This window comes from Rhincodon typus, chromosome 23 (assembly GCF_021869965.1).
Source record: "Rhincodon typus isolate 14 chromosome 23, sRhiTyp1.1, whole genome shotgun sequence".
Lineage (NCBI taxonomy): Eukaryota > Metazoa > Chordata > Chondrichthyes > Orectolobiformes > Rhincodontidae > Rhincodon > Rhincodon typus.
In genome coordinates, this window is record NC_063354.1 from 45,812,360 (window position 1) to 45,825,522 (window position 13,163).

The window sequence follows — 13,163 nt, forward strand, 5'->3', positions numbered from 1 at the left end:
TTCATTTTTTCTGAAGAAGGGTCCAGACCCGAAACGTCAGCTTTCCTGCTCCTCTGATTCTGCTTGGCCTGCAGTGTTCTCCAGCTCTACACCTTGTTATCTCAGATTCTGCAGCATTGGCAGTTCCCACTATCTCTACCCACATCAGGTCCTACTTATTGACTACAGCTCCGCCTTCAGCACTACAATTCCAACCAAACTAATCTCCAAACTCGGACCTAGATCTCTACTCTGCCCTCTGCAACTGGATCCTCAGCTTCCTGATCCACAGACTGTAACCAGTGAGAATAGACAACAACATCTGCTCCACTATTGTCCTCAACATCGGCTCCCTGCAAGGCTGCATACTCAGGCCCTTACCATACTCCCTGTACGCTCGTGACTGTGTGGCCAAATTTCATTCTCACTCCACCTACAAATTCACTGATGACACCACAATTGTAGGCCACATCACAAACAGTGATGAGACAGAATACATGAAAGTGCGTGCTTGGTAGCGTGGTGTAAAGATAACAATCTCTCCCTCAACTTCAGCAAAATGAAGGAGCTGGTCATTGACTTCAGGAAGCAAGGTGGAGGCATGCCCTTGTCTACATCAATGGAGCTGAGGTGGAGATGGTTGAAAGCGTCAAGCTCCTAGGAGTGACGATAACCAACAATCAGTCCTGGTCCACCTGCATAGATATGATGGTGAAGAAAGCACAGGAGGCTAAGAAAATTCAGCATGTCCATAAAGACTGTCAACAATACGTATAGATGCACCATAGAAAGTATTCTATCTGGATGCAATATGGCGTGGTATGGACCCAAGAAACTGCAGAGAGTTGTGAACACAGTCCAGTCGATCATGCAAGCCAACTTTCCATCCACTGACTCCATCTATACTTCTCACTGCGTCAGAAAGGCAGCCAACATATTCAAAGACTCCACCCACCCCGGTTATAATCTCTTCCAACCTCTTTCATCCGGCAGAAGGTACAAAAACTTAAACACACATACCAATGGATTCAAGAACAGCTTCTTCCCCGCTGTTTTCAGACTTCTGAATGGACTTCTCAAACTTTAAATTTAATGTTGATCTCACTCTTTGTGCAACTTCTGTGCAGCCGTAACATTGTAATCCTCGCTCTGTTCTATTACCCTTATGCACTTTGTATGGTATGGCAGGAGAAATAGCAAATGTGCTTGTGGTAATTATCCAAAATTCGCTGGACTCTGGAGCAGTTCCAGCAGACTAGAAAACAGCAAATGTGATGCCACTGTTTAAAAAAGGCAGTAGACAAAAGATGGGGGATTATAGGCCAGTTAGCTTAACTTCTGCAGTGGGGAAAATGCTTGAATCTATCAACAAGGAAGAAATAGCAAAACATCTAGATAGAAATTGTCCCATTGGGCAGGTGCAGCATGGGTTCATGAAGGACAGGTCATGTTGAACTAATTTACTGGAATTCTATGAGCGCACTGGACAATGGGGACCCAGCAGATGTGGTGCATCTAGATTTCCAAAAGGAATTTGACAAGATGCCGCACAAAAGGCTGCTGCATAAAATTAAGGTGCACGGCGTTACGGGCAATGTATTATTATGGGTTTGCAACAGGTAATTAAGAAGGCAAATGGAATTTTGTCCTTCATTGCTAGAGGGATTGAATTTAGAAGCAGGGAGGTTATGTTACAGCTGTATAGGGTGCTGGTGAAGCCATACCTGGAGTACTGCGTGCAGTTTTGGTCTCCTTACTTGAGAGAGGATGTACTGGCACTGGAGGCAGTGCAGAGGAGGTTCACTAGGTTGGCTCCAGAGTTGAGGGGTTTGGCTTATGAGGAGAGACTGAGTCAACTTGGATTATATTCATTGGAATTTAGAAGAATGGGAGGGGGGAGGAAACATTTAAAATTATGAAGGGCATAGATAAGGTAGAAGCAGGGAGGATGTTTCCACTGGCAGGTGAAACTAGAACAAGAGGGCATAGCCTCAAAATTAGGGGACAAGGTTTAGGCCCGAATTGAGGAGGAACTTCTTCACCCAAAGGGTTGTGAATCTGTGGAATTCCCTGCCCAGTGAAGTAGTTGAGACTTCCTCATTGAATGTTTTTAAAGCTAAGATCGATAATTTTTTGAACATTAAAGGAATTAAGGGTTATAGTGAGAGGGTGGGTAAGTGGAGCTGAGACCATAAAAAGATCTTAGTGAATGGCAGAGTAGGCTCGAAGGGCCAGATGGCCTATTCCTGCCCCTGGCTCTTCTGTTCTTATCTGCCATACTGCACGCAAAACAAAACTTTTCACTGTGCCTAGGTACATGTGACAATAATAAATCAAATAAAATCCATCAAAAATCAAATCCGAGTTCCTGCAACTAATCTGAAACCTCTTATGTGATGTTCATGATCACAGTTACTATTGCACGTTAATGAAAACAAAGAAGGAATACTTAGAAAAACACTACCTCAATAGTTTACTTATTTCCCACAGCAAATTTTAGTGCAGATACAGCTGATTTTACTGAGGCTGTCTCCACCGTTCACTGGGGAAGAAAATTCCATAAACTCATGACCTTCTGAGAGAGAAAAAACTTACCTAAGACTTTTAAAAACTGTGTTCCCTTATTTAAGTCTCTTCCACAAGCTGAAATACCCTTTCAATACCCACACTCTCAAGTCCCTTTTGGGATTTTGTACGTTTTAATAAGATTGCTTGTCATTATTGGCTTGACTAGACATATTCCCAACCTGTCCAACCATTCCTCATAGGATTAACTGCTCATCAGTCAACTGAACTTTCTCTAAGCTACTTCTGTCTACAATTCTGTCTTCAATGCTGCTACAACAGCATGTGCACCAACCTTAAAAGTGTTTCCAACAGCAGCCAGTGAAATATTTTTCTACTTCCTGTACAACCAATCTGTTTCTCTTCTGAATGAGATTGTTAGTTTAATGCTGATTTGTGCCATTCTGGTGGTTGAAAATGCCGAGAAGGAGCCAGATTGGATCTGCCCAGTTTGTATTGTATCACCAACAATAATGGATACTTTCATCCTATACCATCAGCTGAGACTTGTTAGCAAAGCTCCTGCTTTATTGTTACTTTTTAATTGTTTTATTTGAAGAAGTTCCAAGCATTGAAAAGTTACTGTGACTGGTTGAGTTGGCTTTTTCCTTTACCTTAGTAGGACAGTTATCCATCGGGAGAATCTTGCATTATTATTTTGTCTTAGCTAACTTCAGGACATCCTGTATTCCTTTGTAGTCTGTTGTTGTGTAGAGTTGCAGCCAATTTGAACATACAAAGTCCCAAAAGCACCAATGAGATACACGAACAGATCTTTTTTAAATAAATATTGACTTAGACTCATGAAGAACTGACATGTATCATTTCTGATTGTGAATTCGAACTTGAATCAACCTAAATTCCGAAGCGGAATCATTCTGAAAATTTGTATTAGACTTGGAAATTCAAATACATTTATTTGTTTTGAAAAGTAACAATGGATAAGTAACTAGAAGTATATACATTGAAGAATGTTTATTTGTAAGATGGCTGCATATCAAGATAGTCTGCATTTTTGGGAACCTCGTGCAAAAATGTTGTTACCATTTCTGTTGATGGCACAGCATGTTGTGAACTAATTGTTTTGCCTCTTTCCTCTTTCTCCTCTTGCTGCTGATGTATTCAATATCAGGCACGTGAACACTGTCTCCACATGTTGGAGGAGGCGCTGACCAAGAATAAACAGGAAATTGCAAAGCCAGAGTGGTGAGTAAAGACTGTAGCAGCCAAATACACACATGCATATTATTCAACACAGTCTCAATAATGTATTTATGTGAATAGCTCCTTTAATGCAGCAAAATATCCCAAGGCACTTCACAGCAGTATAGCCAGACAAGCACTGATACCCGGTGAAAGAAGAAACATGAAGACCTATGACCTTAAGCTTGATAAAAGAGGTAGATTTAAAGGAAATAAGACAGTTGGAGAAACTTGTTAAGGGATTTCTAGAGCTTTCGGCCCAGCTGAAAGCATGGCTACCTTTGGTAGAGTGAATGAAGTATTGTAACATTTCGATAAGTTGAATCACAGATGGCTTGCCCACAAACTCTGATTAAACGATAGACAAGGCGGCCCCTACATGACTTGATCTGCCTACATTCTACGCCAAAAAAACACTGATGCAGTAAATATATGAAAAATGTTTTTTTTTTAAAACTTATTGACACCTTACAATGTCCTGACAATATATAATTAAAGGCATTGAACAAAGTTGGGAGTTATCTCTGGAAAAGCTTCATAATCTTTTTTCTGCTTAGTATATGTCTTCATATGTGGTTAGCAGTCAAATGACAATTGTGCAAAGGTTCAGCTAATATAGAGTTACCAGTCCAGAACTTCAGCTTCTCATGGGTATCCCTCTATTGGATGTCCTATTGTACCTGTGGGAATGGCTGACAACTTCTACATGGCTGGAGTTTCAGAATATCAGAATTTGACTCATTGTGATTTTTGTTGTACCAAAAGTACTTGTTCTTTTTTAAATGCCTTTGTACTTTCATAATTTTGTCCTGTGTTCCATTCACCAAGACATTCCCATGATATCTCTGCATGCATATTGTGGCAATGTACATCTTCTTTCTCACAATGAAGATTTACACAGCTGATTCCATTGCATGCCCTGATGCGTAGATCCTTTCTCACTAACAGGGCAGACCCTCACTCATGTGCTGTACAGATGGAATATGAAGCTTTCAAAATCAGCAAGATGGCTAACTTATACAAAGCACTGGTGCTAAAAAAGGTGGGTAAACAAAGTGAGGATCTATTTAACAAGATATTCTGTATTAGATACAATATATTGTGGCTATCCTTACCTGGTCTGGCCTACATGTGACTCCAGACCCACCGCAATGTGGTTGACTCTTAACTGCCCTCTGGGCAATAAATGCTCCTAGTCAGCAATGCCCTCATCCCATGAATGAACAAAGAAAAATCAAGCAATTAAAAGGGGGATAGTGGGAAAGAGCAGAATGAGGAAATTAGTAAGAATTCAGAACTGGCAGCAGAGAAGCATTCAATTTAGAAGATTACAACTGAGACCCTTAGAAAGAGAAACTATTATTACTGAAATCTTTACAGTGAGCAGCATGTAAAGAGCTATGCTCAGGAACTGTAATGAAAATAGAGAGTGTGATTCTTGATTTTTAATTGTGAGCTCTTTAAGAGTGTTGGGGCAACAGAATGTTAAAATGAGAACAATTATGCACCATGCACTATGCACCATTGATCTGGAGCAGCCCGAGCATTGTACTGTGTCGTGATGTACTGTGGGACTTGCTTTGTAAGCACTGGTTTTAAAGTGAAGATTGATGGTCTCAGTGTTTACAATGTGCCATTAGATGTCAGCATAGAGTGAAATGGGGCAAAATTACATTGGTAATGAGAATGTTTGCTTTCAAAATATTTTCTTCAAAGGAACAGAATTAATAACAATGTACACATCTTTTGTTGCACTCAGTGTTATAATAGTAAAGTTTACAAAGTTGTTATTTTGGGACTGTGGCTTTAAATTTAGGGTACATGCCGACTGCTTTGAAGTCTCCCTGACAGTCAGCCTAGGTGCTTTGGTCGTTTGAGATAAAAGGAAGATTCAGGTGGTTATACTGAAGAAAATGTATTTATACTTGAGACAGTGGCAGCAGTCTCTAATTTTACAATGACTAATCTCTGAGTCTCTCAAAATTCTACAAAAATATTAAACATAAAACACTGTTTTCATTTTCTATACATCTTATACTTCAGCTACACACAAGAGCATGTAAGCTGTCCATTTGTTTTTAATATGCAAGGGATCAAAATGTTTAATTAACATTTTTACTTGGATGCAAGGTTAATGTGCTTCATTTGCCGTGGAGAACAGAGCAGAGGAAACCAATCTTTGAGATCACATTAATGACTTAGAGGCATGCTGTCATATAGCATTGAAACAGGTCCTTCTGTCTACCTTGTCTATACAGACCAACAAACATCAAACTATACTAGTGCCAATGCCTCTTTTTACTTCCTTGTTTTCTCATCAATATTCTTCGTCATTCAGGGTACTCTAGCTTTGGATGCCCTGTATTTATTTCTTATGGATATGGACCTACCTTGCACCCTAATCATTTCTCTTTTGAAAGTCTCCCATTCTTGATATCTCTCTTCACACTCCTTAATGTTGACTCTAATCTCTACTTTTCTTCTATAGCATCTGTATAACTAACAGCGTATTTTTAAATCTTCATTCACAGGCTGAATTGTTACAGTTCCTACAAATCAATTAATATCACAGAGAGAAAGCAGTTCTTTGTACTTAGAAAACTGAACAGGCTGCTTGACTATTTTGGCTATTACAGCCGGACTTGGGAAAGAGATGGTTTCTGGCAGAAGAGAAGCATCTTGCAGTGATCTAAATTTTTGTGTTGGCACGGCTGGGGGAAGAATAGTTATCTGAATGGGCTTTACTATTGGTGCTAGATTTGAGAAACCTGTGTGTAGCTAAATTGTAAGATAAATCTAAAAAAGTGTTTAGTCTGTCATTTGTTGTAGTAAATTTTTTAAAAATGTTCTTGTCGAATCTGCAGTTTTTGAAGAGGCAATTAAGGACAGAGGATAGGTGTGCATATGGAGATTGTCTTTCTAGATTTACATTTGTAAATGGCTCACACAAGGTCAAGAGTAAACATGACAGCACATTGAATTGGAGGTAACCTTCTTACATGGATTGATGGTAAATGGTAGATGTGGAATGAAAACAGTGCAGAAAATCGCAGTAAGCATTGGTGGAGAAAGAAACAGAATTAAAGTTTCAAGTCTGAGATAATTCTTCAGAATAGTTTCAGAATTACAGCATAAGTATTTTGCTTTTGTCAGAAATTCACAGATGACACTAGGTTCAAAACTAAAATAAGTGTGTAGGTGGAAGTAGTTTGGAACATAAATTAAGTGAATTTTGGCAGATAAAGTTCAGTCTGTGATGCCATCCAATGAGTCAGATCTGAATATTTTGCTGGAAAGTGAGGGATTTTGGATAAATGGAGAGATTTGGGATGCCATATGACAAATCATTCATGTTTAAGCAAATGTACAGAATGTAATCAAAATATTTAATGGAACATTGACTTTTATCTTAAGGAGATTCAAAATCAAAAGTGAGTATGTGATATGTTAGTTGTCCAGAGCCTTTATTTGATATACCTGGTGTATTGCTTTCTGTTCTGTGCACTGCACCTCAAGAGAGATATATTAGCCTTGGAAAATGTACAGCATAGATTCGTCCGACTTGTACTCACGCTTAAAGGGTTAACTTATTGGACAGGTTCAAATATGATGCTTAGATGTTATTAAGGTCAGAGGTTGTAAAAAATAACAAAGGGATTCAATGGAGTAGATAATGATTTTCTCATGTTACCATTGCTACGTTTTGCTGATCACTTTCCATTGGTTTCCTCTAGTTCTGGAAAGTTTCTTCAACTGAACTGTTTTTCAATATTTATTCTCTCAAGAAACCCCTGATTCTTTTGATTTCCTCTGTCAGATTTCTTTTAATCTTCTCTTTGTGTAACTGTAGTTCTTCCTCCTTAGAACCATGTTCATGAATTCTTTCTGTATCATCTTGATGTCTTCACATCTTTCCTAACATTTACCACCCAGTACTGGATACAGCACTCCAGTTAAAACTAAACCAATGTTTATACAGTTTTATCATAAATTGATTATTTTTGTACTCCTGACCTCCACTTATAAATCCCAGTATACTTTATGCTTTATTAATTACATTCTTAACCTGCACTAGCAACATCAATAATCTGTGCTCATAGACCTGAAGGTCTCTGTGCTTTTGCATCCATTTTAGAATTAGATCTTTTATATTGCCTTTCCTTATCGTTCCTACCAAATTAAATCACTTCACATTCCTCTGTATTAAATTTCATCTGGCTTTTGTACATCCATTCCAGCAGTCTATCTATGTCTTCTTGAAGTTTAACACTCTTACCCCCTCTCAGTCCACAATACTTCCATGTTTTGTGTCACAACTGAAGACTCTAGTTACTAGATACTTGCTAAGTAAGGAAATGGAACAAAATAGGATAAATGGAGTTGAGGTGCAGACCAGCCATGGTGACAGAGCAGGCTCAAGGGGTTGAAAACAGAAGTGGCTGGAGAAACGCAGCTGGCCAGGCAGCATCCATGGAGATGGAAACAGAGTTAATGTTTCGAGTCCAGCATGACTCTTCTATGAAACTGAAGGGTCCCAATGGTCTGCATTTTTATTTATTTGTTACTTCTTTTTCATATTAGGTTGGAGAAATTAATAAGTCAACACAAAATAAGCCTTTGCATCCAAAACGGACAGAAATGGATACTGAAGTAGCATCAACAGATTGTGAAAAAGATGGTGAAACGTTTATTTCTGCATCACAGGTCTATTCTGTGAGTATATCTTTTGTCTTTCAGTCGATAACTGTAATCCCCTCTCCTCTTCAGTAGTAAGATTCAAAATCTCACAGCAGAATTCATGCCCCCTGAAACTTCACTACATTAAACATAACATAGTCTATGGTTCAAACTAATTCTTTGGCATGACTTCAAAACTCTTGCAAAATTTTTCTTAGTCTTTCCCTTTTCCTACAATCTACAAGCTTTATAACTCCGACGTGGCATTATGCTGATTCAAGTCACCTTCCATGTCATCCTGACAGTGTCCTGTAAAGAGGTTTTTGACCTTTCTACATGTTGGATTGTGGTGCTAGCTACTGGCATTGTAGTTGCATGGGCACAGGACTGATTGTAACCAATTGACTTCCATACTGAAAGATGACCTTCAATCTGGATGACCTCAACCACACGTACGAATACTTCTAGCTCCTGCCCATTGATTTTTGAATGTTGCTGACCTCAAGCCACTGACCTCTGTATTATGTCACTGACTTCCAACTATTACCTGCTGAATCGTGTGTGTCATGGACGTCCATCCATGGCCTACTTTATCTGCAGCACTGCTGACTTCAAGCCACTGCCCTCTATATTACTGTCTCTTGTCTGCAGCCGTTGCCCACTGTTCTATGTGTGTTATTGACCTCCGACAACTTTCGACTAATCATACATGCATCTGACCTGAACGTTGTCACTGACTGTACCATAAATACCAGACAGGTGCTTATTTATTTCTATGCTTTGCAGTTCAAACGAAAGCGTGTGGGAGTAGGAGGTCAGAGTTTATCTAGCCCATTCCGAACTGCAGGAGAGATGCTGAAGAACTCAGTGCGAGTGAACAGTGAGCAGAAGAATAACACTAGCTCAGAAAGCCCAATATACCATTCGGATGGAATGAGAAAGAAAGAAATTACAAGCTCTCTAGAAGTCATGAAACCCTCTGCACATGCTAATGAGAGGACAGGTCAGTGCTCACCTCTCCACTCCAGTCCCAGCAAGAGGAAACCCACCAAAAAGCAATTGCTGGCAGAGAGTGCCAAGAAAGACTCTCAGAATATTACCAAATTCTTCCAGCAGAGCAAATCTAAAGGGGCAGCAGATGCATCAGTCAAAGTCCCCGGTGAGGGCTGCAGCACATTCGTTAATGATATACCAGAAGAAGAGGACAGCACGAGAGCATCCTCTTCCACTTCGGCCTTGTCTGGGGAACTGGGATCTCTTCCAGATCTTGATAAAGTGACTAAGACTGTAAATAAGGACATGGTACAAAAATGTTTACTGACCCATCATGACATGGAGGAGAAGACAAGGTAACATTAAATGCTGGGCATTTTACCGTGTCCTGTCATCCATATTTTTTTCCCTGCCTATTGATTTTCTTTATGCTCATCAAAATGAGATATGTTAGTGCTAAGGTAAGAGTGCTCCAGTTTTGGCACAGTGAGAACATCAAGTTTCCTCTATTTTGGCTTAAAAATGGGCCTCAGCTTCAATTGCTAAAGCTTTTGCGAAAGATGTTGTATCAGTTCCCACATTAGCCATCCATATTATGGCCATTTTGAAACAGATTAATGTTGGAACAATCTTTCTTCCATGATGTGGAGGTGCCAGTGTTGGACTTGGGTGAGCAAAGTCAGAAGTCACATGATACCAGGTTATAGTCCAACAGGCTTATTTGAAATCACACAAGCTTTTGGAGCGCAGCCCCTTCATCAGGGACAGTAATAGAGGAGTGCATATAGACATAGAGTACATAGGTAGAGAAATCAAAAGATCATACAACTGGTGTGAGTGGAATGTCAGATAATAAGTCTCTGCAGGTGACCAAGACTGTTAGACACTCTATAAAGTGTTTATAAAGTTAATGTCAATGCTGTGTTGTCATGACAGTCAGGCAGAGTGATAGAAATGTATAAAAAAGTGACATCTTAGGTCAGACACTGAATTGTATAAGTCCATAAGCAACAGGAACAAATGGAACTCAATCCCTTGAGCATGCTCCACCATTCAGTTGGATCATGTCTGCTTTCCTGCCCTTTCTACTCTGTTGTCTGCAGCGCCCCCCCACCACCTCCCCTCAATCTTAAGTTTGCTATACCAAAGGTATTAATTTTGGTAAGCTCATTACCTGCTCAATGTCTAGCACTGCACTCAAATTTGTCACAGTCCTTTCATATCACTGAATAGAGATTGAGTGGGAACCATGGCTCTCCTATCATCGCTCCCATAATATACATTCACTGGGAGCAATTGCTTCTTCAAGTGGATCCCATCACCTTTTGCTTGTCAGAGCTGATTTTCATTACCCAATAATAGTTTACTCAAACCAAGTGAACTGAATATTCATATATTCTGTAGATGCTCTCAAATGCTATTCTCAAGAAAATATCTGGTTCGACAGGGGTCAATTTGTTAGTGTTTATCAACAAATGAACATAAATGATTGTACTTGATCAGTACGACTTCACTTTGCATACTCATGCAAAAAATGTTATACTTCCCTGAATCAGCAGGTCATCTTGCTTGACTTTAAACAAAACTAATTCTCAAATAAGCTCCAACTACCTTCTGAACTTAGTCAAAGCTTGCTTTTACAGCTTTCTGTTTAAAACCTGTCTGTTTTACCACTCAGATAGTAAGAACTGCTGATGCTGGAGTCAGAGACAACACAGTGTGGAGCTGGAGGAACACAGCAGGCCAGGCCTAGCTCCTCTGATGCTGTCTGACATTCAATTCCTCAACCTTATGTGGAAATCATCTTGTCTCAGACTACCCCGAGTGGCCGACTTACCACCGGGACCCCCTGACCTAAGTCTATCCCGTTTGACTGAGTGTTGCTGACAGCCACGAGAAGCTTCCTTTTGATCTACACTAAACAGGAAAGCAAGAAATAATATGAGCCTTGTTTGTTTGGCTGAGGGGGCAAAGTGCAAAAATACACTACCAGTAAGGGATGCTGTGAGCATCCAATTAGGCTCAAAGTGACTGTGCATTATGACAGCAAATCAAGAGCCTGGAGATGCAGCCTGGTTCAGTCCATGAGCTGTGTACATCCCTGAGCATACAGTATCCTTTCTGCGGCATTACAATGATAGGTGCTGAAGCTGCTATAAGGGTAATGGAGATGTGCTATAAGGGCTCTTAGAGGCTGGCATTTATCGGATACCAAATGTTCATGAATATAGGATGCATGTGGCCAGTGCCTGCAGAGCCTGCCCAGGGTCCAACATGGCAGTCTTTTGTAGCAAATGGTGTACTGAATTTGTAAGATACCTGCTCTGATTTCCATGTTGAGTTTTCTCAATGTGTAGCTTGTTTGGCTAGTTTGGTAAGATAGATGCTGAACATTAATGAGGTGAGTTGGGCTGTGCCCAAGGCATTTAACAAGCAATCATCCCCTGGAATTGGCAACTCGCTGCTGCCTAGCAAGACGGTCACCTCGCTGCATCAGAAAAGCATAAAAGATCGAGTGAGAAGATCTTGATGTCAAGATCGTCTTACTGGACTTCTTGTCCAATTCTATCACAAATCTAGCCATCGGCCACATCGTTCAGCCCCATATAAGATTCCACCCAGTGTTTCATTGTTGTGCTTCAGGTTGTTTTGCTAATTACTTGAAATAAGTGTCCTGGTAACCAAGCCTTTTGCCACTGGAAACAGTTCCACATTATTTGCTTTACAAAAGCCTTGTCATTGGTTTGAATATCTCTATCAAATCTCCTGTTGTGAAGCAAGTTGTTGAGGTAAAGATCAATATTACATTAACTGTTTGGAATAGATTTGAGAGGCCAATGACCTACTTCTGTTTTTATTCTAGAGAAGTGTACAACACTTGTTGATCAAATAAATAGGGGAAGGTCTGTGACTGGATTGTATGTTGCGGTTGTTCATGACCCAGGATATTCTTTTTGACATGTATTATTATGACAGCGTTAGAAACATGGAGAAAGGTCCTGCTGGGAAAATACCAGATGATGCAAGAAGCCAAGGATTGGAAGTTGCTCCCTTTGCTCGTGAGAAACGACCAGCAACAGATGAAGTAAGTCACCTTAGTATTTGTTACACACTGATTTATGCTCTACATATCTTGGACTTATACCTATGCTCTTTCAGGGACGAGGATCACTGGACTTGAAACGACAACGAAACAGCATCAATTCTTCCATCTTATGCCCTCCTGATGTTAAGGGCAGTCAGAATAAGAAAAAGGTGACCTTTGACTCCTTGTTTCAGTTATGTAAAAATGATGGAACCAAGATGTCTCCAGTTGCAGTGAAAGGAGGACAACTGAAACAGGCAGCAGACATTGTTGTCAAATGCCTGACTCCTTACTACAAGGATGGAAGATTTGCTTCTAAGGTAAAATTGAATTGTTAGTATAATCAGAATGGAATACCCTTAGCTGTTGAATCATGATTTGGGACTGTTAGATCAGTGTCTTGCACAGGATTGATAAGCTATTGATGTGCTCACTTTTAGCCAGGTATATATTCAGCTGGAAATTTAAAGTCCTTGCTTCAGGTAATGAATAATGCCTCATGTTCACATTCCTACAGGATCTGTTTAAAGCCTTTGCTCGACACCTTTCTCATTTACTGGTTGTTGAAGAGAATACCATGAAAAGAAACGGTAAGAGCAGACTCTGCCTTCATTTGTGATCTGTTGTGTTCTGGAAAGATGGGTATACCATTAGTCAAAGA

At 40.0% G+C, this 13,163-nt stretch overlaps 1 protein-coding gene across 1 annotated transcript in view; it reads left to right on the forward strand.

The window, feature by feature from the left end:
• The window catches only part of recql5 (RecQ helicase-like 5), a 90,317-nt gene that overhangs the window by 71,197 nt on the left and 5,957 nt on the right, over window positions 1-13,163 (forward strand). The window contains exons 11-17 of the mRNA XM_048611153.1: window positions 3,677-3,750; window positions 4,696-4,789; window positions 8,329-8,460; window positions 9,211-9,773; window positions 12,394-12,502; window positions 12,577-12,822; window positions 13,020-13,092. Of these exons, the coding sequence (XP_048467110.1) occupies window positions 3,677-3,750; window positions 4,696-4,789; window positions 8,329-8,460; window positions 9,211-9,773; window positions 12,394-12,502; window positions 12,577-12,822; window positions 13,020-13,092 (1,291 nt within the window). The remainder of the gene's footprint in view (window positions 1-3,676; window positions 3,751-4,695; window positions 4,790-8,328; window positions 8,461-9,210; window positions 9,774-12,393; window positions 12,503-12,576; window positions 12,823-13,019; window positions 13,093-13,163) is intronic.